Here is a 26,550-nt window from a genome sequence, read left to right on the forward strand (position 1 = left end):
TACACATGCAAATCCTGATTTACAAGTACAAAACTGATTTACAAGTACACAATATTTATGACCACATTTTGAGCCCATACAGTGGCTCTGGCAGGAACTTGTTTGTAGAGAAGCAATTCCCCCCTCATCTCATCTCCATCAATAAATCTGACATACATTATCAGTGGCTGTCACGCACCTTATCATTAAGTTGCTCCTCTATGTCCTTTGACATATCATAAATATACCTGCCGATGGTATTATTGGACAAAGGAATAGCCCGTAGTTTGCTGGCTCTGTCGTCAATCATTGTTGAAGCCATATCCATAGCGCAGGGAAGTATTAATTTCTCCGCAATTATTTGCGGCTTTATACACTGAGCCACTTGGTATGGAACTTTATAGGAGCCGAGGAAAGTATTTGACGAATCAGATGCAGCTATAGTAAAGAAACACTGATGACCACGACAATTTAGAAGTTTTTTTCTGAAAAAGTCCACAGATTTGTCTTTGTGCTCTGGATGTTTTGTCTTTAAGTGGTGTCTTATCTTGGTAGGCTTTAAATTGTCACAAGCTAGCACTTTAAGACAGACAACACATTGCAGCCTCTCCTCATTATCCACGGTTGAGAAGCCAAAGGCAATATATGCTTCATCATATTTTCTAGTCTTTGGCTTGGAAATGGGATTGAAAACATATTTGGGGATGCTTCATCTTCTGCTTTCCGTTTGTGTGGGAGCCCCATCAAAAACCTGTCCATTACGCTAGCAGAATTCTTTTTTTTTTTTTTTTAATTCATACCCCCACCCTGCCTATAGTTATTCCAAGATAGTCTATACAGAGTTTTGCTAATTGAAGAGAAATAGTCAGTTCACTTTGGGCATGTTATTTTCAAGTAAGAAGCAACCCAGAGCAACCCCTGGGGGTTAAAAGGTTGTCTCCTTGAGGATCTGTGATCTTTTTTTTTTTGCCTTTCTTAGACAGCTCTTTCCTTTTCCTTTTAAGCTTAGAGGGGGAGGGGCAATAATGTGTCCTTGCTCATGGCAGTAAAAACATTCTCGTGTTTCCCTAGCAGTGGTGGTACGAAGGGAGATTTTAGTAAAGCAATTTTTTTTAGCTAATTGAATCTAGTGTGTTACAGGAGCTGAGGGAACACTCTTATGTGTTGGAGCAAACTCACCTGCTTGTATAATAGCAGCACCTAGCACAGTAACATTTTGCCCTTTTAAATAAGTTAGTATCCTCTGTGTGAGTTGGTTTTGAACTCCTTTAATAAAACGAGCTTATCCATTTGTATAATCCTAAAAAAAAGCACAAAGATCTCAAAATCAGATGCTCTTAATGCAACCTAAGTCTAGTCTGAAAACCAAAGGTGGTCGTGCCTTTGCTATTGCAGCACCTAGACTGTGGAACAATCTTCCTATTGCCATTCGCTCTTCTGAGTCTATTCAGTCTTTCAAATCTCGCTTAAAGACTCATCTTTTTACCCTGGGTCTGACTTAAGCGCACATAGCAAAATTGGTATGGTCTGGATCTGGTCAGATCTGGTTTGCTGAAGGTGGCCCACACATGGGCCAGCACAAGGCCAATTGCAGACACACTGGTGGTCCTTTGGTGGCCCATGTGTGGATTACCTCTGGCAAACCTAGTCTGGGCCACCAAAGGGCCCTCATTCTTTGCGGTATGTGGGTGTAAGTTGTGTGCAGCCACGGGCCAGTTGCAGACACACTGCTGGCCCTGTGCTGGCCCAGAACAGTTTCAGCTCAGGCCCCAGGTGTCAGCCTAATGTGTACCTAAATTAAGCCATGTAATAACAACATGTGCATAATAGTGCAAAAGTAACATGACAAAATTCTGCTCAGACAATGAATGGACTGATTGTTATATAGAATTTTTCAACTCTCCCAGATTACGCAAAGTGCTCAATACAACATGCCACATTCACCCAACCACACACTTTCTCTTAACTGAGTGCTTCTTAACTACACTCATGCACATTCACATTCACAACATGCAGACTGGAGAAGCCAGGGATCAAACCACTAGCCTTCCGATCAATAGGAGACCTGCTCTACTGCCTGAGCTACAGCCACCCACTGGCAAAGATGAGTAAACTCTCACTAGGTTTTGGATAAAGTGTAAACTCACAAACCTGTCAAACCTGCATTTGAAACATTGGCTACCATAGCAGTATAGTATTGCAACATGGCATTTGGGTCGTCTAACTAAAATAGCAAAATAGGAATATAAATAGTGCCTCATTGCCAGACCTGGCCCATATCTGGTTGACATACACCCTGCCATGACACCAGTCAGTCAGAAGTGCCAGCTTGATGTCAGATCCGGGCCAGGCCTGTTTTCTATGAGCCTGGGCCACATAAACCAAACCACAATCAAGTCAGATATAGCATGCCATGACAGTCCCATCTATGCCAGGCCTGGCCCATATCTGGATGTCATACGTCTTATCATGCCAGAAGTCAGCCAGCAGTGCCGGGTCGATACCAGATCCGGGCCAGACTGCTATGTGGGAGTTAGTTTAACTATCATTTGGTTGGCTTCTAAGTTTGTCTTGTCTTGTGTTGCTGTTTCGTAAATTATTCTTATTTTATTTATTCCCTAATTTGTGAAGCAGTTTGAGTGACACTGTTGTTTTTAAATGTGCTATATAAATAAATTTTGATTTGATTTATTAGCCTGACATGATTTGTCAAAAAAATTCTTTCCCTCCTCGCAAACTCCACATGAGGCTGGTATGTTTTTTTTTTTCCCAAATTGAAACTTTTGCCTATACGCCTTCACCACTAACTCATACGCACACAGGACAGTGGCTTTCACAATATCATAATTTAAGCTGTCTTCAGTTGACAATGCTGTGCATACTTCTTGAGCTTTTCCCTATAGCCTATATAAGCTTGATCAGGTTACTTTGTACTCTTTCTTAGTCATCCTGCAATAGTCCTATGCTCCCATTGCACTGTTTCTCTAGCCAATTTCATCTCACCATTTTTATAAACAAATATGCATTTAATTATTATTGTTAATGTTATCATTGTTAATCTCTGATTCTCTTCCACAGCATGTCTTTGTCCAGTCTTTCTCCTACACCCCCGGCTTGTTGTGGAAGATGGCCAATGTCATGGTCCTGGGTCAATTTGACCCAGCGGTTTGAGTTTCCTGTGTGTTTATCAGTTTTGTATTATGTTAAGTCTATTTGGTTGTGTTAAGAATTATTCTATAATACCTGAGTTATTCTGTTCAATATTGTTTATTAGATTTCCCCTTGTGTCTTTGCCCTCTGTGTCCATCTGTGGGTGTCTGTGTCCTTCTGCCTTGTTTCCCCTCCTTGAGAATTGACGTGTAAACTCAGAGATATATACACCAAAAGACAGAAGGTTGTTTCAAAAGCATTTTTGTGTAATTTTTTAAAGTTTTATTGACATAAATACATCTGACATCACTTCCTTAATGTTTTTCACACAACGTTTTATTAAATGTGAAGTTGAAATTATAACAGTGGTTCAAATATTTCTATATTAAAAATTAATTTAATGTCTGTCACCAAATTCCACAAGATTCTTCACCAGGACCCTTTGTGATAGTTTAATTTTTATAGAAGCTGAAGTGATACACAATATGTATTTAGATATTTCTAAGAAAATTAGAAACGGTTACCACCATACTACACCATATTCTTATTCAAAATGTCTCTGAAAACACGATGCAAGTTTAAAATGTTTAATGCAGCCTTTGCTATGTATATAGTCACATGCATTATGATATCTCAATACAATCAGATTCTACTTAGAACTGCATTCAAAACTATTGAGCCAATATTTTCACCTTATATGGCTGAAACATTTTCAAAGGATGAACTTCCAACAATGAGTGAAACAGTAAGAGCATGTGCAGAGTTTGAACACATCCCATTGAGAAAGAGAAATCAAACATTTGGATTCATTTTAATGAGCTCAGACTTGTTGAAAATGCAGAGGAGCTGGTTGTGAACTAAGCTTCAGAGAAACACAACATACTGATATTCACTGTGAAGCTTTGAGTGGAATAAGACAGAAAAGAAAAAGAAAAAACCTGTAATAATGGGAGCTTCCATCTTTAAAGGACTGAAGAGGAACAAGAAATCATTTAGAACAGTTTAAAACATTAACTGATTGAATCCATGAATCTGAAAACGTGTTTCTGAGTGTAAGAGACAGACATGAACAGACTGAACTATCTGTTCAACAGCCAGTGTTTCTCTAACAGGATGACACTCTTTACAGATACACTGTCGAACGAGACCAGATAAAAAACCCAGGATAAAGTTTTAGAGTGAATGTGGTGTTGAAGGTGTGGAGGTGGATCAGAGTGTCAGAGGAGACTCTGTAGAAGGACAGAGTGCCAGCAGGACAGTCCACATATACTGCTACTCTGTTAGAGACAGATGAGGAGGAGGAAGAGGAGGAGATGGAGGAAATAGGCGTGTTTTTGTTATTGTGCCACACACAACGAGGACCATCATCAGTGCAGTACAGACTCCAGGACTTCTCGTTGTATCCAAACACACAGTCATCACTGTTTCCTTTCCTTCTGATTCTTCTGTAACTCACTGATATTTGGACCTCCCCTCTCCACTCGACCTCCCAGTAACAGCGACCAGTCAGACCATTTCTACACAGCAGTTGAGGTTCATAGTCAAATCTGTCTGGATGATAAGGATATGACTGAACCTCGATCACACGTGCCACCTTCCTGTTGTTGTCAGACAGTTTGAGGTTTGTGTGAACTGTGTTTGTGTCAATTGTGAGTTGACAGGAATCTGATGGAGAGAACAAACACAATCCAGCTGCAGTTATTGATCCATCATCTGTTCATTGATGGACACACTGATGATGACTCCTGACATCAGACATGTGAATGAGTGATGTGACAGTTTGAAGATGGTTGAATGTGTGCTGCTTTGTTTTCATGAATGACATTAAAAACACACTTACACTTCTTCAGACCTGGTCTCAACCATTGGACTCCAGCAGGCTCCACCCTGAAAGGAGGAGGGGGGTCAGACCAGCACAGTCTCTTTCAGCAGGCACACATGGACATTACATCGCTCTCATACACATACTGTTAGACACTGATAAAGGAACAGTCCAACATTTTCAGAAATACACTTCAGTCCATACATGGATCAAACTGCTGATGATTTGGACTTGTCCTGGATCTGTCAGTCCTTTGAAGCAGTTGGTGGAATGGTTGTTGCAGCAATGAAATCTGGTTTGACATCCTTTGACTGTTCTCCACTTGAAATGTTCTCCTTACTGTCAATAAAGTGATTATTAATCTACCTCAGAATAACAAAATCCCCCAAGATTGATGTTTTTGAGTGGCCATGTCAACGTTTAGAATTAATTCTTATTTAGATACTTTGGCATGACCATTATTGTAGTAATTTCTATTATTCTTTCTTTCTTTTTTTTTTTTGCCTGTCCCATTTGATTCTTTTGCCATCAGAATTATTGTCTAAAGGCAAAGAAAGATGCCCAACGGATTTACTTTAACAAATGGACCATCCCCGCCTTGCTGTATTGGTCTATTTGATTCACCTTTGTTTTTATTGTTTATTTTATTTTAACTTACTACACACTGGACAGATATGACTGGGGGAAAGATAAGGGAGAAAGAAAGAGGTAAGGAAAGAAAAACAGCGGGGAAGAGGAACGCTATAAAGGGCAAAAAACAAAAACCAACAGACAAAAAATACATATATCAATCACCTGGATCACCTGTTTAAAAAAGAAAAAGAGAAAACAAGCAAAAAAAGAGAGCAACATAATAAACAACATCATCGTGATAATTTATGTGAATATAACAGTAAATACTAAATATTGAATATTAATGTGCATCATGTAGGATTGAAAGAGCACAGTGTGCTTTGAGGTAGGAGCCAAAAAGGGTGCAGTTTGTGTCTGTAAGGCATGGAGGAGAGCCAGGCTCCAGAAATCCAGAGACCCCAAGAGATTAACAGACCAAGGAAGACCAAAGGAGGGGCAACCGTGCCACTCTCCTCGAAAGAGCTGAGGAGAGCCCCAGATGAGGGGTCACTCAGCAGCCGTGGAGCAGAAGGAGCGTTGCAGTAACGTGCCCGTGAGCTCCGCTGGCAGCCAGCTGTGCCAGAGTGACACATAAATATAATGTACCTAATGAAACCAACAGAACAACGCCGTCTACAAAAAGGATAGATGAGATTCTGAGGCCATCAAGTGGAAGCCTTCCACTACATAGGTACAACAGAATTTTTCTTTCCATAAAAATAAGGAACAGAATCAGCAAGAAAGGGCAGCCCTGTCGGAGTCCACAACACACCAGGAATGAATCCAATTTTTTCTGCTGGCAATTTGGCCCAAGCTTGACATGTAATTAGTGGGGTTAGATTAATTGGTAATTCTACATTGACCATAGGTGTGAATTTGAGTGCAAATGTTTACAACACACTGCCATTCTGTCCAGGATGTACCCCACCTCTTGTCCTGTTATAGTTGTGATAGGATCCAAGAAAGGGGAGAGGACAGTCCCTTGTCGTGCTCCAGTGCTGCTGATCACTTTGTCAGACTGCAGTCTCTTGGACTGCAGCCCACACCAGACATTCCCAGTGCAACCTCACTATATGTTTAGGTTTGCCAGTCCTGTCCAGCATCCTGCAGTGCCAAATGATCCACTTGACAGTTGACCTCCCTTCACCCAAGTGTCCAATTATGGGATTACAAAATCAATCATTGATCTATGACCTAGGGTGCTCTGATCCCACATGTCACTTATTGACATACATAACTTGAAACAAACAACCCTCTCATCCACTGGGAAAAAGAACAGCCTAGAGCAAGCAAGATGAAGGTTTGCAGGACGATATGGCTGATGGCTGTCTCCCAGACAATCATGAATAAATTGTTAAATTTACAGTAATGAAACTTCTTTCTTCAGACTTCAGTACAATTAAACAAACAAAAATTCTCTCCATACCTGAGAGTGTCCAGTCTCCAACTTGGATCCTTCAGTCCAGCCAACAACAGCTTCAATCCTGAGCCTCCTGGATGATTGTAGCTCAGGTCCAGCTCTCTCAAATGGGAGGGGTTGGAGCTCAGAGCAGAGGCCAGAGAAATACAGCCTTTCTCTGTGATCAGACAGCCTGACAGACTGCAGAAACACAAAACAGTAATCCATCAGTGAAAACTTCCTGCAAAGCTTGTTTTTATTCATTTATTTTACTTTTTTCAATTAATTTAATAGACAGTCAATGCCAGATGAATGTATGAATTGCATCATTTTAAAATGCGGCAAATTTCCTACTGTGAACCACCTGTATTTTTTTAAATGTCCTCCTGCGCTCTGCACATCTCTGATAAATCGCTGCAGTCATTTTAATGCCAAACCCAACTTCACAAATTAGGTGATAATTCAAGAAGCTTTCAAATCCCCCACAGAAATCCAACAACTTCCAAATCCTGGCCCAGATATCCTGTCTATGCTGTTTTTAACACATGTTAACGGTATTCCAGGAATCATTGACAGAGAGTATTTACAGAACACTATTACCAAAAAAATACTTTTCTTTATGTCTTTCCAAACTATTAAAAAGTTCAAATGAGGGATTTTCGCTTGTTTCATTTTAGTGCTTGTTGGTCAGCTGCTGCTCTTCATTTGCATATTGTCACCTCTTAACGAAGAGCCCTCTACAGACAAGCAGCAACACACACACACACACACACACACACGCATGAAGTAAGGGCAAAGGTAAAGAAGTTGTTTTGATCAAAACTGTGTATGACGTGTAAATTGAACAAAGTACCAAAATAACAGGAGGAGTGGGGGCTAGGTGAGGAACGGTGAAATTATAAATGTAACAGATCCAAAGACGGCTATTCAGATCTTCCAATGCTTGCACTGGGCACATCTCTCTTCCGGAAGATAATATATTGAATAAAATGATTACAAATACGTTGACCAGTATGAGTCTGCGTCTTCTCTGTCCAGTAGAAGAATAAAAGAACTGGGTTCAATAACCATTAATAGTACCTCTCTTCTAGATTGGTGCACTTGGTAACTAACTGGGTGGAATGTAGTTGCTTAGACAACTAAAGCCTACATGCCTGTTACTTTTAAAGAGCTAGAGTAACCTGTAACAATTATTTATAGTAGTGGGAATTAATACTTTTTTACCTTTACTGTTTCCCAAAGGGTTAAAAAGGGTCCACATTGTAGTGATGGTAAATTTTATTCTTTTTACTGAATCGAGTTTTAATGAATCACTCACCAAAGTGAATTGGGTTTTTTGAGTCATTTGATTCACTGAATCAGTTGACCAGAGAGTGCCAAAAATGTACATCCTACTGCTAAGATGAATGATTCTAAAAGAAAACAACTATTTTAAAGAGCAAAAAAGAGCAAAAAAAATTCTAATGGGAACATTTATTTTGTTTGTTTTTATTTTATTAGTATTTTCCTTAAATGTGTCAAATATATATTTTCTCATGTAAATGTCCACCGAGCTGTGAGCCAGGGGGCGGTAATGTGCCTTAACATTGGTTGCCAACCAAGAAGAAGAAGAAGCTGTGAGCCAGGAGGGAGGGGGTGGGTGAGTGAGTGAGTGATTCGTTCATGCTATGATTCAGCACAGGAAGGGAGGGGGTGAGCAGCTCAAATGTGCTGTTAGCATGTTAGCAGAGCGATGCTACTGTGAACCGAGGAGCTATTGTCTTGATGTGAGCTTCTACTCAGGGGTTTTTCTTCCAGTTCAGAGAAGAAATGTTTTTGTTAAGGAACTGGATGTTGTGTTTTTCTCCACAATTTTAATTATAAGCTAGATATATTTCTACTAATGAAATTAGTTTGCTAACAGCAACAGGGATGAGTCAGTGAGTCAGTTGGGCTTATGAATCATGATTCATGAGTCAGTAAAGTGATTCTCGAGTATTGAACGATTCGTTCATAATTCGCACATTACTACCACATTGTCCAAATTTTGGACTGTAATGGGAAGATATTGCTATTTAGCCGGAGCAAAGCAAAATCAAATAATATAAAAATTTGAAGAAAATTGAATTATCTAATTAGTTTACTCTAAGCTATTGCTAATTTTGTTCTTATTTTTGGGAGGAGAGAGGTTAGAAAGAATATGCATGGAGCTGAAATGGAGCTGAAGATGCACTTATCTCTGTGTTTTGTGTTAACGATATCCCTTGAAAAAAAAAAACAACTAATGTGTAAGTCCACAGTTTTGGGCAGCGGCTGCTATTCTGGCCTAACTGTGGACTCCTCAGACCAAATCCTCAGATGATGTCTTCTGCTCACTGCAAGCACTACAGAAAGCAACCCCTGTTGCTCCAGGGCACTCCCTATACTAATTTGCCCTTCTCTTTCCTTCCTCCTGACAACACATCTTCTGAGATCACTTTAGCTAAATCTCCAAAAGTTGATTCTGTTCATATTGACGTAGCGTTTTCTGGGAGAAACGTTTTGTCACTCATCCAAGTGACTTCTTCAGTCTCAGCTGACTGCAGGTTTCCCCAATCTTATAAACAGTACATTTGCATAATGACTGAAACCAGCCCACTGAAGGAACAATGGGCAGTGAGGTCAGTTCCTTAATCATAATTATGCAAATTCTCATGACCATTGATCAACAACCACTGACCAAAACCCACTGATCAAAGACCACTGATCAATGGCCATGAGTACCTGCAGTCAGCTGAGACTGAAGAAGTCACTTGGATGAGTGACGAAACATTTCTCCCAGAAAACGCTACGTCCAGATGAACAGAATCAACTTTTGGAGATTTATTTTCCTGGATGATTGAGAATGCTTCAGGACACTTTAGCTAAAGTTATTAAGTTAGCTAAAGAGTTGGGATGCTGTGTAAGACATAAATAAAGCTAAAATACAAAGGTTTGCATGTTTCCCTACTGTAGGGGTACAAGATGACAACTTTGGAATTCCATCCTTTAATTTTTTAAAGGATAAAATACAGTTTCAAAGCAAATTAATTCATTTTCAAAATATAAAATTCTATTTCAATTTAGTGATGATAATTTTCAAACTAATAAATTGAATTTCAAATTAGGATAATATATATTCAGTTTGTAAAAGCATTTATTCAAATTACAATTCAGATTCAATCCGAGCAATCCAAATTTGAATTTAACTTATTCAAATTCAGTTTCTGATGTCACAGATTTCTGCTCATACTTATCTTACATAATGTAAAGCTGAAGATAATTGATAAGTTTAATCAAAAACTTGATGTTGAATTATTTTTACTGAACAACAAGGAAACATCTGCTGATGAAAATGTGTTGATTTATTGGTCTGTTATGAAGCTATTGCTTTTTCTAATGTGTTTTTATCACTTTCTGATGTTTTATTAATTAAACAATACATGTACAGTGCTATTTAAGTATAGTTTTATATTTGATTTATAGTCTACTAAAAATATTTAAATATTACTGTTTAAATTACTAATATGTGACATGTATTAGTAGTGATGTTGTGCTGAGGGTTAAAATGCCTTTTTTGTCTTTTGGTATACTTCGAAATGGCAATAAACATGTGTAATATGTGCTCATATTTATTTTACCCTACTCAAATTCTTTTTATGATACATTTTATTTTGAAAAGATTTAAAATGGTTCTTTAAAGAACCACTCCAAAAAGGTTCTTTAAAATTTTTTTTTAAAGAACCATTTGAATGACCTTTTTAAAAATGGTTTTTCAAAGAAAGGTTCTTTGAAAAACCATTAAAGGTGCCCCACAGAACCATCAAGAAATCTTTCTTTGGGGCACCTTTAATGGTTTTTCAATGAACCACTGAAAGAAATGGTTCTTCAAAGAACCATTGATTGAAAGTCTCTTTGTGGCAATATAAAAGGTTCTTCTATGGCATCAGTCTAAAGAACCACTTTTGGTTCCAGTTGGCACCTTTATTTTTCTGAGTGTAAGATGAGAACTTAAGAGGGTTGGCACAGGTCCCCACCCAGCCAATTGTCTGTGGGTCCTAGCACACTTGGATTTGCTTGAAGGAAGGCTGGCTCACTTCCTCCGAGGAAAAAAAAACAAAACAAAAAACACCAAGGCGTTCCCAGGCCAGCTGAGAGATATAATCTCTGCAGCATGTTCTAGGTCTGCCTCAGGGCATATTCTCGGTGGGACATCACCTAGGAGGCATCCTTGTAAGATGCCCAAACCACCTAAACTGGCTCGAATTTGATGTGGAGGAGCAGCAGCAGCTCTACTCTGGGCCCCTCCCGAATGGCTAAACTCCTCACCCTGTCTACCTGTCAAACCTCTCTAAGGGACAGGCCAGCCAGCCTTTGGAGAAAACTGTTTTCAGTTGCTTGTATCCGCAATCTCGTTCTTTCAGTCACTATCCACAGCTTGTGACCATAGGTGAGAGTAGGGATGTAGATCAACCTGTAAATTGAGACCTTCGCTTTTACACTAAGCTCTCTCTTCTTCACGGAGGACCGGTGCATCACTTCAGCTGCAGCATCAATCACCATGTCAATCTCCTGCTCCCTTCTCCCATCACTCATGAAAAAAACACCCAGAAACTTAAACTCCTCCACTTGAGGCAGGAACTCATCCCCAACCCGGAGTGGTCACTCCCCCCTTTTCAGATTTGGAGTTGCTGATTCTCATTCCCACCACTTCACACTCAGATGTGAGCCATTCCATTCCGAGCTGGAGGTCATCACCCGATTAAGCCAACAGAACCACATGATATGCAGATGCAAGACTCTGCAGAAAGAGTACTGACAGCAACTAGAAAGACAGCATATTTCTCCAATTTTGGCTTCTCTTCTTTGGCTCCCTTTTAAGCCCAGAATTTAATATAAAATCCTGCTCCTCACGCACAAGGTCTTGAATAATCAGGCTCCATCTTATCTTATCGACCTTATAGTACCATATCATCCCATTAGATCACTTCACTCTCACTTTCACCCTTTCCTGGGCCTGGTGTTTCCAAAGTGTGTGAATATAGGAGGACATATGATTGTTGATGAAAATGACTGCAGAGTCATTTTCATTAATGCCATGTATGTACCTAAAACATGCATTGTTTAATATTTTCTTTCTTCCAGTATGAAAAGAAAGTGAAAATAGGGTAAAAATTGTCCTAGATTTTTTAAATGAACAGCACATAAAAATCATTAGATAGAATATTTTCTCCAGTGCCATGTTAATGATTCCTTTTAACAAATTGAAAACAAAAAAAATGTGAATATGGAGCGGTTTTCCAGGCAGAAATTGAGAGACAACTAATTCACAGATACTAGGCAATTCTGTGAAAGTTAGGATTTTTATGCAATAAGATTAGCATGTCCATAAGTGGAAAGTCTGAATCCTGACCTGAGAGTTTCCAGTGTACAGTGTGGACTTTCCAGTCCAGCAGATAGAAGCTTCACTCCTGAATCCTGGAGATCACTGTTACTTAGGTCCAGCTCTCTGACACTAGAAGACTGGGAGCCTAGAACTGAGGACAGAGCTTCACAGCTTCTCTCTGAAAGGTTGTAGATACTCATTCTGAAGAAAAAACAAAGATATTTGTGGCCAGATTAATTTAATGTAATGAAGAATGATTAGCAGTAATCTACTGCAATTTGTGACAACTGGTTGCCCAGTTGAAAACAAACCCGATGGCACAGGAACCTCTGTACCATTTTTTTCCTCTCTAATTCCAATGACGGCAGTCATAGCAGAGAAAAAAAAGACAAACTGAGTTGTGAGTGTTGACAACAGACAAAAAGTGCATTAGTGTATGTATTAGAAAGAAGAATAAAAGAAGAAGACTGAAGAATAAAACTCTTGGACATAGAGACAAGATCAACCTGAGGCTAGTAAACCCAGGGGCCTTAAGAATTAGACCTATGTTCTTATTTTAGTAAAATGGATACAGAGGTGATTGGTGATGACACCTAAATTATGTTGAAGGGAGTGCACTGGGTCAGGAAAGAAACAGAAAATAATGCTCCACCAACAAAACATTAATTATATATTTTTTCCAACCAGAGAGACAAACTAAAAGTTGTGGAGGAGTTAATTTTTAGGGCTAAAGCCTGTCCATGATTGATTGATAATACTTTATTCATCTTGAGGGAAATTGTGTTATCCGGTCTTTAAGTCTGACGTCATTAGCCATTTCCGGGCCCTAACTCCGCTTCAGGTCCCAAAGTCAAGCGAACACTGCAGCATCCCTGAGAGTTAAAAACTGTCTAAATGATTTCATCTTTAATAAAATGATCACCGTGGCTGCTCTACCAGCTGTGATAATTAGGTTTAACATCCAGGCAAAACAGAATTTTAGTCAAGTTAGAAGTTAGCAGGGTTAAGTGCCATGCTGTTTCACTTGTCACTAACCCAATGGTTAGTGATAAGTGCAATGGCATGGCAGGAAGCTGAAAATGGATCACACTTCAGTCAGGAGAACAACTGAGATAATCCATCCACAATACGAGGTTAGTCATTAATATACTGCCGCATGAGCTGGGCTATGGTTACTGCGAACAAACTGCATCCAATTTTACAGTTGGTCTAATGTCCATCACTGGTCACCAGGTCTCTCAATTTCCCATTAAAGAGCCGTGAGCTTCTCCAAGATATTATCCGTGTTGTGTTGAATGAGCACAGTCTGAATACTCACAGTCCGCCAGCTCCGATCAGCAAGAACACTGTTATCATGGTTCCGAACCCAGGTTTCTCGTCAAGAACATGGTTTCAATTGCATTAAGGGAAAAGTTGATTAAAACCATAATTCGTCTTTAGGTTTAAGAGAAAAAGACTTAGAGACTCTATGAGGGTTTAGAGCTAGACGTGACTAGACAAAGACATAAGAAGCAAAGCAGGAAAAATAAGGGAGAGGAAGAAAGGTGAGACCGCCTCCATTGAGAGCCGAGAGAAAAATGCACTAGTGCTACTTTGATAAAAGTTGCATCCATATATCCTTCAGAAACACTGGCATTTTCAACTGTTGTAAAGCAAAATATACTTGATTCTGAGTGCTAGTAATCATTTACATTAATGTTTTTTATATTAACATTCTTAAACTTGTATGAGAGCCCACCGTCCACGTCTTTGCCTCAGGTGGTCACCTACTTATCGGAAGGTTGGTAGTTCGATCTCTGTCTGCTCCAGTAAGCATGTGTATGTTAGATTAAAAGCATTTAAAGAAAAGGAGCTTAGAAACAGTGCATGTGCAAAACGGTGTGAATGGGTGAAAGAGGCAAGTTTTATGAAGTGCTTCCAGTGCTCAGACATAGTAGAAAAGCACTATATAAGAACCAGTCCATTCACCATTACACTGTTCATGTTTTTTTAAATTATACATGGAAGCTTATTGGTAAGTAGAATCAAAATTAGGTAGAATAGAAAAAATAAAAGCACAAATATATTTACACAGCTTTGTGGGAGGCTTTGACCACTGGCAGCAGCCTCAGAAGAGCCTCCTCTGAAGCTGAGTATTTCTTCAGGTCAAACACATCCAGATCTTTTTCTGATGACAGTAAGATGAAGACAAGAGCTGACCACAGAGCAGGAGAAAGATTATCTGTGGAGAGACTTCCTGAACTCAAGTACTGTCGGATCTTCTGCACTAGAGAACGATCATTCAGTTCATTCAGACAGTGGAACAAATTGATGCTTTTCTCTACAGACAGAGTCTCATTGAGCTTCTCCTTGATGTACTGAACTGTTTTCTGATGAGAACTTGAGCTACTTCCTTTCTGTGTCAGCAGACCTGGTAGAAGAGTCTGATTGGTTTGGAGTGAAAGACCCAGGAGGAAGCGGAGGAGCAAATCCAGGTGTCCATTTGGAGTCTGTAAGGCCTTGTCCACAGCTTTCTGGTAGAAAAATGTCACTGCAGATTCCAGTTCTCTTGACTCCTTTTTTGCAAAAAATTTAGACCATATAGCATTCTTCTGTTGTTCTTCCAGCAGATTGAGTCCAGAGTCGATGAAGGTCAGATGGACATGAAGAGCAGCCAGAAACTCCTGAACACTCAAATGGATGAAGCAGAACACCTTGTCCTGGTACAGACCTCTCTCCTCTTTAAAGATCTGTGTGAACACTCCTGAGTACACTGTGGCTGCTCTGATATTGATGCCACACTCTGTCAGGTCTGATTCATAGAAGATCAGGTTTCCTTTCCGCAGGTGATCAAAAGCCAGTTTTCCCAGAGACTCGATCATCTTCCTGCTCTCTGGACTCCAGTGTGGATCTGTATCAGCTTCTCCATCACACTTGACCTTCTTCACTTTGGCCTGAACCACCAGGAAGTGGATGTACATCTCAGTCAGGGTCTTTGGCAGCTGTCCTTCCTCTCTGGTTTTCAGCACATCCTCTAGAACTGTAGCAGTGATCCAGCAGAAGACTGGGATGTGGCACATGATGTGGAGGCTTCGTGATGTCTTCATGTGGGAGGTGATGGTGCTGGCTAGGTTTTTTCCTCTGAATCTCTTCTTAAAGTACTTCTTCATCTGTCGGTCAGTGAACCCTCTGACCTCTGTCACCATGCTAACACAGACAGGAGGAATCTGATTGGCTGCTGCAGGTCGTGTGGTTATCCAGAGGCGAGCAGAGGGAAGCAGCTTCCCCCTGATGAGGTTTATCAGCAGCACATCCACTGAGGTGGACTTTCTAGGGTCAGTTAGGATTATAGTTTTGTGGAAGTCCAGAGGAAGTCGACACTCATCCAGACCATCAAAGATGAACACAACCTGAAAGTCTTCAAAGCTGCAGATTCCTGTTTCTTTGGTTTCAGTAAAGAAGTGATGAACAAGTTCCACCAAGCTGAACTTTTCCTCTTTCAGCAAATTCAGCTCTCTGAAAGTGAATGGAAGTATGAGCTGGATGTGCTGGTTAGCTTTGTCTTCAGCCCAGTCCAGGGTGTATTTCTGTATTAAGACTGTTTTCCCAATGCCAGCTACTCCCTTTGTCAGCACTGTTCTGATTGATTTATTTCTTCCCGGTGAGGTTTTAAAGATGTCTTCTTGTCTGATTGTTGTTTCTGGTCTGCCTGGTTTCCTGGATGCCGTTTCAATCTGTCTGACCTCATGTTCATCATTGACCTCTGCAGTCCCTCCCTCTGTGATGTAGAGCTCTGTGTAGATCTGATTCAGAAGGGTTGGATTTTCTGCTTTAGCGATCCCCTCAAACACACACTGGAACTTCTTCTTCAGTGCAGATTTAAGTTCGCGTTGACAAACTGAAACAAGACATTCTGGGAAAAAAAAGCAGATTATCACGTTGCGTAAAGGAAGAGTTGAGTTTCTTTTCTGTAAGGTATGTCCATTTGACCACATGTTGGTCAATCTCTTGAGACATCAGTAAAATGTCCCATTTATACAGCAGCTTAAAGTTTAGATATATCCTCTTACTGTTCTTCAGACGGTCAGCCAGCTCCTCCTGCTTCATTCTCCTCAGGAAATTCAGTGTGATCTTTATAAATGCCTCTCTGGTGCTCCTCTTTTCATCATCCTCCCACTGACTCTCTACGCATTCTGGGTAATCTGGACTCAAAACCTTCTGGATCTTCTTCAGCTCGTTCTTCACAAAAGTGATGATGTTGTCCTCCAACAGCTGGAACAGAATACATTATGAATGAGCCAATCAGACTGAAATCATGGATCCAAACATCAGATCCATGTTGGGCACACTGACAATCCACTGGTCTACAAAGAGCAGCATGGAGATGACTGTGAACAGAATAGATGTAGTTGTTGTACATGTACAGACCATAAATATGGAGTCCAGGTGTGTTTGATGCTGCTGGGCAGAGTGATCACTGAGAACCTCTGAGCTCTCCTGGTCCACACTGTGGAGGAACCATGAAGAATTAGTTCAAGTACAGAGTAAAAATTCAAAAAGTTACCTTTTAAGATAGTGATTAAGATGATTCCCTATAGTTGTAAAAATTTACTAGTCCTTCTGAATCCACTGAGACTCAACAGCTTAGTGAATTGTATTGAGTTCAAGTACGAAAAGTGTTTTGTTGCGTATCACTGCTTCAGTAACATGTAAATAAGTAGAAGTTGGTAGAAAACCAGAAAAAATGTATTTAACATTCAGTAACTGGCCAGTCTCTCTTCCAGCACCTTAACATCAGCCTTCCAAACCAGGCTGATTAGTATGTTACAGCTGACAGGTAACTGGGGCGCCAGTCCATGAAAAATTTGTGAGTACCTCTCATCTGACAACCTCTGGATTTTTTTCATTTGTACAATAACTTATGAAATCAATTTTATACTAACTTTAAGTGTCACAATCTAAAGCATAAAAAAAAAACTTTTTCAATAACCAACATTAACATTAGTATTGTGGGATATCTAATACTTTCCGTAAACTACTACATAGAGGAATGGGAATTAATATTGCTACACAGGGTGTTTGATCTGTTTTCTCCTAAGTCACTGAAGAAAAATTCAAAATACATATCCTGAGTAAACTTCAAAGCAGATGTCACAAACCCTGGCTCATGGAGAGTTGACAGAAGTGCTAAGTTTGTGTTCCATGTACGGCCAAACCAAAGGAAAAGATCCAGATCCAGCAATGGCTCTGCACTGCATTAAACATCAACATGCACTGTGCAGAAAATGCTTGAAGTCATGTCTGTAATCCTGAAATGTGTAAATTACATCAGGTCCAGAGGTTTACAACACCACCAGTTCGGGGCATTTTTGAAGGAAATTGAGAGATTTTAAGGCACTTTACTGGTGTGCATTAGTATAGGAAGGGGTGTGTTGAGGAGATTCTTTGAGTTAAAAGCTAAATTCTAGATATTCATTGAAGTTTTAAACTGGATGTTCTTGAATTGGATGATTCAAAATGGATAATGGCATTCCTTGTAAACATTATACAGAAGCTAAACATTCTGAACTTAAAGCTGCCAGGTTTTGGACAGCTCATTATAGCGGCCTATGAGAGTGTGAAAGCCTTCTCCACAAAACTGAAACTATGCAAAACTCATCTTTCTGCTATTGAAATCCTGCAATGGCAGTTTGAAACGTGATTTGCTGACTTGGAGGCATGTGGTGACACTTGCAGCTGCTTGTAGACCTCTTCTCAGCTGATGTGGAGTGTCCCCACTGAACTCATTGAATTGCAGTGCAACAGTGAACTGAAAAATCAGTTCAGGGAAGCACAAGGAAAAGCAGACAAGATTGCTTGTTTCTAAGACATCTGCTTCTATTAAGAGTTTTCAGGTATTTAATGTCCCTTTGTGGAAGAAAATATCTGTGTCCCAAAATGTTGATTCGGTCATCTGGATGCAGTGTTTTAAATGGGAGAAACGTTTCATCACTCATCCAGGTGACTTCTTCAGTCTCAGCTGACTGCAGGTTTCCCCAATCTTATAAACATTACATTTGCACAATGACTGAAACCAGCCCACTGAATGAACAATGGGCTGTGAGGTCAGTTCTTTGACTCCTCGTTCAAACCAGCGTTCCTCCCTGTCCAGGATGTGTACATCCTCACCACCGTCCTGACGGGCGATCGTGGCTCAAGAGTTGGGAGTTTGCCTTGTAATCTGAAGGTTGCCGGTTCGAGCCCCGGCTTGAACAGTCTCGGTCGTTGTGTCCTTGGGCAAGACACTTCACCCGTTGCCTACTGGTGGTGGTCAGAGGGCCCGGTGGCACCAGTGTACGGCAGCCTCGCCTCTGTCAGTGCGCCCCAGGGTGGCTGTGGCTACAATGTAGCTTGCCATCACCAGTGTGTGAATGTGTGTGTGAATGGGTGGATGACTGGATATGTAAAGCATTTTGGGGTCCTTAGGGACTAGTAAAGTGCTATATAAATAATGGCCATTTACCATTGAAAGAGTGTCCACTGGCCTGTAGGTGTAAATAGACTGTGGAGTGCTGATGTTGAGGATCAAAGCCAGACACTTGGTGTATATGCCTCTCGGTATAGCCTGTGGTATGAGGTCCGGTCAATAGCATTGTCTTGTTCTAACTGCTATCTATCACCCTCTTCCTGCAGCCACTTTCTGGGTCTCATGTTTGTCACTAAGCAGTGACAAAATTTTCTTATGATACTGTTTATGATTTAGCAAAACCGTGTCCCTACCCTTGTCTGCTGGAAGGATGATAATGTTGTAGTCATCAATGAGTGATGTGAGTGCCTTCCTGTTCTCCATTGTGATGTTAGATTCAAGGGGCTTTGCATTGCTGAGACAGGCTGAAACTTTGGTCCATAGTTGCTCTGCTTCCACGTCTGCAATGTTGTCATTTCAAATTGCTGTTTCTGTGGCTGTGATCAGTTCCACTAGCAGGATTTGTCTCAGCGTCAAAGCAGAATTCAACCCTTTAGCAGAGATGTTTTTCTCCGATTGGGTGACTCGTCTGTCAGACAAGTTCCTCGGTGTCGTATCCTTGTCTCTTCTGGCCACTGAGGACACTCTTGTATTTTGCTGTGGTTTCCAACGCAGAACAAGTAAGTCAAACTTCATATCTGTGTGAGAAACTGTTCTAAAAATTAAGATTTCCAGATTTTCCATTAGTCAGAGCCAAGGTTAACAACAACCGCCATCGATGCTGTTGCCAATAAGTTGTCAGTCAAAACTGTGATACTGCTGGATGAAGACAAAGGAATATCAGACAGGGGAGGCACGTTAGGAGGAAGTGAGAGAGAAGGAAAGGCTGGAGGGTGGACGTGAAAATGAGGACTTCTAATGTATTAACTATGACCGGTAAAAATATACAGATGGCTTAAATGATGGAGAGAATGAAGGGGAAAAAAAGCAAGGCCACGAGGAAATCTTGAGGGAGGAATTTGAAGTTAAAAATCCAAGGGGTGATAATGTCAGTGCATATGATTTAGAAAATAAAGACAAATTCTGGAGTATGCTCAATGAAATGGAAAAGAGTATGTCCAGGGTAAATAGAGTTGTGATTGGAACAGATTTAATGGACAAGTAGATGAAGACAAAACTGTCTTCTCAACATTTAACAGATTGGAGTTACATTTTTATTTGGTGGATTTTAAAATGGAGAGTAAAATGGAGAGTGCCTTGTTGGACTGGTTTTTGCTTCGTAATGTCTGGAAATGATGACGAATCACTTCAGATAAAATCTGGATCACTGTTTTGCTTGAAGACCAATTTAAATGTTTATATTGACTATTGATTGAGTGGAACAGCTCACATTTGGTTTCCTCAGAAAACAAACCTCAATGTGTTTTTATTTCCTGAAAGAAAAGCATTATCATTGAAGTCATACACAGCAGTGTGCTGCTGTTTTCTATCACAAACAGATTTAAAAATGTTGCCTGAGTTTACAGTATAATCAATCATGAGAAAAATGTTTTTTTAAGAAGATTCAAAGAAAAAAAAATACTAAAATGATGCTTGGACTGTTTTATGAATAAAAATAATTTCTGTGCAGGAAACTTAGTTTTTTCTTTCACTTGAATAGTTTGAATGTGATTGAGAAAATTACATGTTTGCACTGCAGTTCATATCCAACAACATCAAGCAGTTAATTTGCTGAGAGTTCCTAATACTTCACTTCTCTGCAGCAGAGAGTTGGTGTGTTTTAAATTGATTGGATTCAGGTCCAGGTTGGTTCCTGTGAATAATGATGGAGCAGTGATGTGAGTGCTGAGCTGTGACATGGAGAAGAGTCATGGACAGTTAGAGATGGTCATCTCACCTCTGAGCTTTGGTCTGGCTCTCATGTTCCCCACACAGACTGGTTTTAGAGGGAGGGACTCCCCCCTCTCTGTCCTCACCCTGATCCATGCTGCTCAGCTCACACACGCTTTCTACCTTCACCTGCAGAGGAAACACAAATCATTCATGTGCACATCAACTGAAATCCTGCTTTCCATCATGTGTGCGGTCCAAATATCAGCTGCTTCTTTCCTGCTTCATCTCAGTGTCAGCTGAATGCAGTCAGACAGCAGTGTGAGGCAAAGGAAGCTGCCATCAGCTGATATACTTCTACTATCATCCCACTAGATGGAGCCATGAAGTTGTAGGTCAGCACACACACAAACACACAAAATACATTTACTCACAGACATTGATTCACTGTGACTGGAAGTTTCTGTTAATTAACATTAAGTAAATTCAACATGTCTGAACAACATTCTCAAACATTTTGGCTGATCCAGGATTCAAAGAGGATCCACTGTCTTAACATGTAGGAGGATTGAATGTGACTAAAGTAGAGAAACCAATCTTTTTTAATCTCTGCACAGATGCAGCATCAAGTGCTTTAAATGGCCATGCCCCTATTAAATAGAGATACAGTTTTAAAAGGATGTTTTATTAAAATTAATTTTAAGAACCTTACATCATCTCTAACTATGGACTGAATGTTCGCTCATTACTAATACCAACTTGGTACATTTTTAATTTAAAGCACATTTTGGAAGATTCAGTTTCATAGAAGCTTTTTCCTGTATTGTGCGTGCTGTAGAAAGTAACAGATCAGACCACCCTGATTGAAACCCACAAAGACCCATTTCTACATACTTGCCTGTGTCAACACAAGAGGTGCTTTCATCAAAATGGTGCACTTCCTGTGGTTACTGCCATGTTTCTATTAGCGGTTGTTTAGTTAGTGGTTTAGCATTTGTCCCATATGTGAGTTCGGAGAAGTGGAAATAACAGGAAGTGTGGTTGCTAAGCTGTTGGTATGTGCAATTAATGTAACAGACTAGAATAAAATGGAGTATTAAACAGAGAAACCTCAGACTGTTCTTCTTTCTTAGTTCATCTTTCTGTTATTTAATAGCTAATAGATTTATTTGGCTAAACAAGTCACTCCTGATCCAACTGAGGAGATGGCCAGAAAAAACCTACAGTCTGACATTCTTTTGGCAAAGTTACACACCAATTCAATATTAATTTTAGCAAACTAATTGACTTAACAATTACTGCCGATGTGAATTTTAACTTTACCAAATGCCGAATATTTTATCTTCTGGGTTGCACTCTCAGCAGTGACGGGGGACGCTGAGCATGACGTCAAGTGCCAAATTGGGAATGCATAGGCACCCTTTAAACGACTACGACCTATATGGATGAACACCGCACTGCCTTCACCAACCAAGTTGCAGCTTCTGAAGACTATTGTTATACCGATGGCACTGTACGCAGCAGAGACTTGGAAATCGACTGTTAAGATCAACCACAATCTCGACGTCTTCCAAGTCTCCAGCGTTGCCTTTGACGGCTGCTCAAGAGCACATATCCGGATCATGTTGCCAATGAGGAAGTACAGTATATCGCTGTGCAGGATTAGAGCTGTTCCACATCCAAGTCACCAAGCGTCGGTTCAGACCCAAGACCCGCCTGTGTTGCAGTTCAGTGGAACCCAAGGAATGGAAAGAGATGGTGAGGAAGACCCCAAAAAACATGGAGGAGTACGTTCCTTGAAGACTTATGCTCAGTCGAACTGTCATGGGATGAAGCAGCAACTGCTGCGATGGACCGAGTCCGATGGCGTTCTCTTGTCTCCCGATGCACCGAGTGCGGGAGGATCTAAGTCTAAGTCTAAGTAAGTGCTACATAAAAGAGTGCATAAAAAATATCGTTGGGTATCACTCACATTCATCACAATTCATTTTGCCAATGAGGATCTACTTACTTTTTCTGTGTTCCAGTCTCAGTAACTTTGACACAGTAATATCTGCTTCAATATTAAACCCCTGAAATATGAAATCTCACAAGTGTTAGCTTTATTTTGATACCAAGATTGTAAGGACAGAGTTTGTAATTGCAGAGAAATAATCAATTAAATTTGGGGATTACATTTTCGAGCAGGAAGCTCAGAAAACCACCTTGGGGCTTAAGAGGTTAAGAAGAATTCATCTCTGTTTATAGAATCACCTCCAAAAAGCCAAGCTATCCCTCAATAGTTCCATCATGTTTACTGTCTAACGACAGCTTTAGCAAGCATCTTGTGTAGTTAGTGTGTAGTGTTGTGGATAGTTTTGTGTTGTGTGTCAGAACAATGAAATGACTGCTGTCTCCTGGTAAAAAAAACAGGAGTGATACACCTGCTGCTGTCAGACCTGCAGGTTGTGATGTTCTCCTTTATAGTGGACAGAAACTATTTTTTTGGACTGGCACAAATAAGTTGTGCAGCATCTTATTGAATGCAGAACAGCTGATTGTTATGTAAATAGTTTGAAGTGGTTATTTAAAAATTTAAAAAGGGGTAAAAGGTAAAACAAAGTTGTTTACAAAACTTTTGCTTAGGATTTTAAAATTGACAATTTATATTTGCATTTAAAGTTATGAAATATGATTCATTAAACATGTTGTTACAGTAAAAAATATAACTTTTTTCTACTCTGATTTTATGTTTTTTGACTGATTTTAGATCAATTGTGGTAATACAGTGTGTCAAAATGAAAACATAACTGTAAATTCAGACGTGAGGTTATGCAAAAAAGAATGATATCAAAAAAGGCAAAGTACATCGTTTTTAAAGGTGAAATGTAGAGGTAAAATCAGTAGTTAATAATGGCCAATTATGCCCTGGACACCAGAGGGTTAAACATTTATTTTTAAGTAATGCAATAGTTACTTTTCAAGTAATTAATTACTTTTAGAATCTTGTAACTCAGTTACTAACTCAGTTACTTTTTTTTGAAGAAGTAACTAATAACGCTGGTCATGATATCTGGCAAGTATCCCATCAAGGTAAAGTCTGAGTCTGTGCTGTAAATTGTCACCCAAAAAGCTGACACATTTATCTGCATAATACCCTACACGCTGAGCCACAAAAACCACTGTGCACTGAAAGCTAAAAATGACCTTCATTGTTATTTCTTTTACAAATTATCACTGAATACTTTCAGACTGAGTCTTGAAGCTCTGTAAAACAGGGGTTTCAGGTCTGGGATCTACATTTTTCAGGGCTTTTTGTGGTTAAATTTTTTTAAGCATATTCCAAAATGCATTTTGACTATGCTGCAGGCAAATGTTTTCAGCCCTTTATAACTCTGCAAACCTCAGTTCAGTTAGGTACATTTTACAGTTTTACTTTCCAAAGCAACTGTTTTGAAGCTTTTTTAGTGTCTAAGGGTAATTCAGAATGGATAGCCAGATTTTCATTGAATGGATCTGTTTTAGTGTGGAGCTAACCTGAGGCAAGGCTCAGTTGCATTTGCCAGATTTTTCCAAAGAAAGTTAGAAAGAAAAAGCTAAAAGAAAAAGCACACAGCACAACCTCTTAACCACATGAGGACAGTCCACCAACTCATCAAGAAACTTAAGTAGCATTGTTCATGACAGACCACAAAAATCAGTCTGTCACTCAATGCACTTCCATACACCTGAGCAAGAAGCAAACTGGGGAGTTTTTTTTCAAATACCATCACCTCTATTTTAAATATAAGTATAAGTATCATGTACCCCAATTCAAGTTTGCTACCGAAATGCACAGAAAGTATTGTGCATGCATGTAAATATTTATTTTTTGGCTTTCCACTTAACATTGCTCACCTGGCTTCCGGCTCTTGTAGAATCCGTTCTCCGTGTTCCTCGCTCTCTCTTTTAACTGGCAATTACATAAACATGTTGTTTCCAGCTAAAAAAAATATGGTATGATTTCACTTCAACAAATGAAGTAATTATAACATAAGTTATTGTACAAGGACGCTGGAGAAAATTCATATTCCATGACAGTATAACGCACTACTTGGTCATGTGAAACCCTCATCAATGAATCATTTTACAGTTACCACATCATGTTGACTTATTTCTCTGTCTCTCTCCTCCTCTTTTAAACTTTGTTCTTTTTCCATAATAAAAATGTAAGAATTTTATGGATGAGAAATAACATCCACAACTTTTTGGACTCTTTCAAATGCTTCACTGATTTGCGTAATTCATTTACTTCTCCCTTGTCTCCCTGTCCTCGGTGTTATTGAAGCCTCATTTATTCATGACAAACCTGCGTTTGGACCGTTCACCGCCTTTGTGCATGCGCAGTAACATCCTGACATAAAGAAAACTGGAAATGTAAACCTGTTTTCTTTCTAATCTCTGCCATTTCCAGGAGACCATTCGTCACACCATAACATTTAAGGATGATGAAAATAATAATTCAGTGCGCAGTTCTTACTGAAACTATACTGTAGATGAACTCAGCAATAACTAAACTTCCAGAAACTGACAATAGGATACTGAACTCCAGGCTTCAACATGGAAAAATTGTAATACCACAACTAGTTTGACTGTTCTACAGACATAAACACTAAAACGAGGAAGAGCGTTAAGCGCTCGGCCTCGTTGGTCCAGCTGTGAGTCCTTTACCGTGAACAGTGGAGCGGCAAATTTGTGCTGGATATAAGCTGTACACAGCTGATGTTAGCCATGAAAACATTACAGACTGCTAACATTACCTTCAGATGGAGCTTCACACTGAGACGATTACATGCAACACAAAGTTCACGAAACTTTGAGAAAGAAGGAAGCGCGAAGAGAGGGGTCCACAAGCCACGGCCCTGTTACAAACACACTGCGGTCTCTACAGCTACACTCCAGAGAAAAAGACAGACGCTGCATTCAGGTGCACCTCGGAAATCCCCAAATCTCTCCTCGAACAGCTGGAAGGCTGCCCGATGGTTTATTTCTTCTAATTGCCCCGTTTAGTTGAAATACAAACATCTGCAATCACTCTGTTTTTCTTCTTCCAGCAGCGTTTGAATAATAGAACGCTGAGTGTCTTTTCAGAGTATAAATATATTTTTTATGACAGCACAGTAAGTAATGTGTTGAAGTGAGGAAGAAGCAACTTAATGCAGCAATCAAAAATTCCTGATGAAAAAAACAAAACAAAGACTAGAGACCAAAGCGAGTCACAGCTGCCACTGACCCATTATAGATTATCTGCCTAATCATATGACCCTCGTAAGGGACAACTGCCATTAGGGCTTAAATCTGGGACTCTCCATCAATTGGTCTTAGAACAGAAGAAGCTTCTTGGATGGGAGGTGAGTTTAATTATGCTTAAGAGTCTTTCATATGTTCGACATCTAGCTGAAAAGGTCAAAACACAGTTTGAACAGTCTGCACTGTCAGACAGTTATGAAGTAGAGGCTATAATAGACATCCTTACAGGGGGAAAGAGCTGCCGGTGACTTGGAGCAGAGAAACACGGTGTATTAATGCAATTCTCTTTCACATAAGCAGGACCAGACTTACAAAAACCTTTTTGTCCAGGTAACAAATCTGTTATATGCACATGCTCACGTGCATAAATGAGCAGCTTTACCCCAAGAGGCGCACTGAGACCAATACCATTACACATACTGCATATATTGTCACGCTGGACACTGCGTGGTGATATTTATATTGCTCCGGCACAGCTATAACCTACCTTACATTAGTTTCAGGGTGAGTTTCCTTTTCATCAACTCTTCTTCCGAGTACATCAAAAGTATCTGCTCATTTGATTTCAGAGCCAAATTCTAACAGTTAAATTGTTTTACTTGCTCCCTCACTCTCTCTCTTTCCTCTGTTCCCTGGGTTTCGAGCATGCATGAGCAAAGATGCAGCTTTTATTCCTCTGATAT

At 39.9% G+C, this 26,550-nt stretch overlaps 1 protein-coding gene across 1 annotated transcript; it reads right to left on the reverse strand.

The window, feature by feature from the left end:
* Window positions 1-4,189: 4,189 nt before the first annotated feature.
* On the reverse strand, window positions 4,190-25,472 carry LOC118455532 (protein NLRC3-like). Its single transcript, XM_087838488.1, has 9 exons — window positions 25,378-25,472; window positions 20,667-20,788; window positions 16,753-16,831; window positions 16,395-16,596; window positions 14,416-16,237; window positions 12,373-12,546; window positions 6,990-7,163; window positions 4,970-5,016; window positions 4,190-4,794 (listed from the first exon to the last, which is right to left on the reverse strand). Exons 2-9 carry the CDS (start codon window positions 20,753-20,755, stop codon window positions 4,253-4,255), a joined length of 3,129 nt encoding a protein of 1,042 aa, XP_087694614.1. The 5' UTR covers window positions 20,756-20,788; window positions 25,378-25,472; the 3' UTR covers window positions 4,190-4,252.
* Between the last annotated feature and the right edge of the window lie 1,078 nt (window positions 25,473-26,550).

This window comes from Neolamprologus brichardi, chromosome 3 (genome assembly GCF_056152115.1).
Source record: "Neolamprologus brichardi isolate AB-2024 chromosome 3, ASM5615211v1, whole genome shotgun sequence".
Lineage (NCBI taxonomy): Eukaryota > Metazoa > Chordata > Actinopteri > Cichliformes > Cichlidae > Neolamprologus > Neolamprologus brichardi.

Excerpts from the sequence above, each read along its gene's own strand:
- LOC118455532 (XM_087838488.1), bottom strand. The coding sequence starts at position 20,755 with ATGGATCAGGGTGAGGACAGAGAGGGGGGAGTCCCTCCCTCTAAAACC. Across the intron at positions 12,547-14,415 it reads AAAGCCTCCCACAAAGCTGT|AATGAGTATCTACAACCTTT; the intron begins GTAAATATATTT and ends TTTTTTCTTCAG. Across the intron at positions 4,795-4,969 it reads GAGACCAGGTCTGAAGAAGT|ATTCCTGTCAACTCACAATT; the intron begins GTAAGTGTGTTT and ends TCTCTCCATCAG.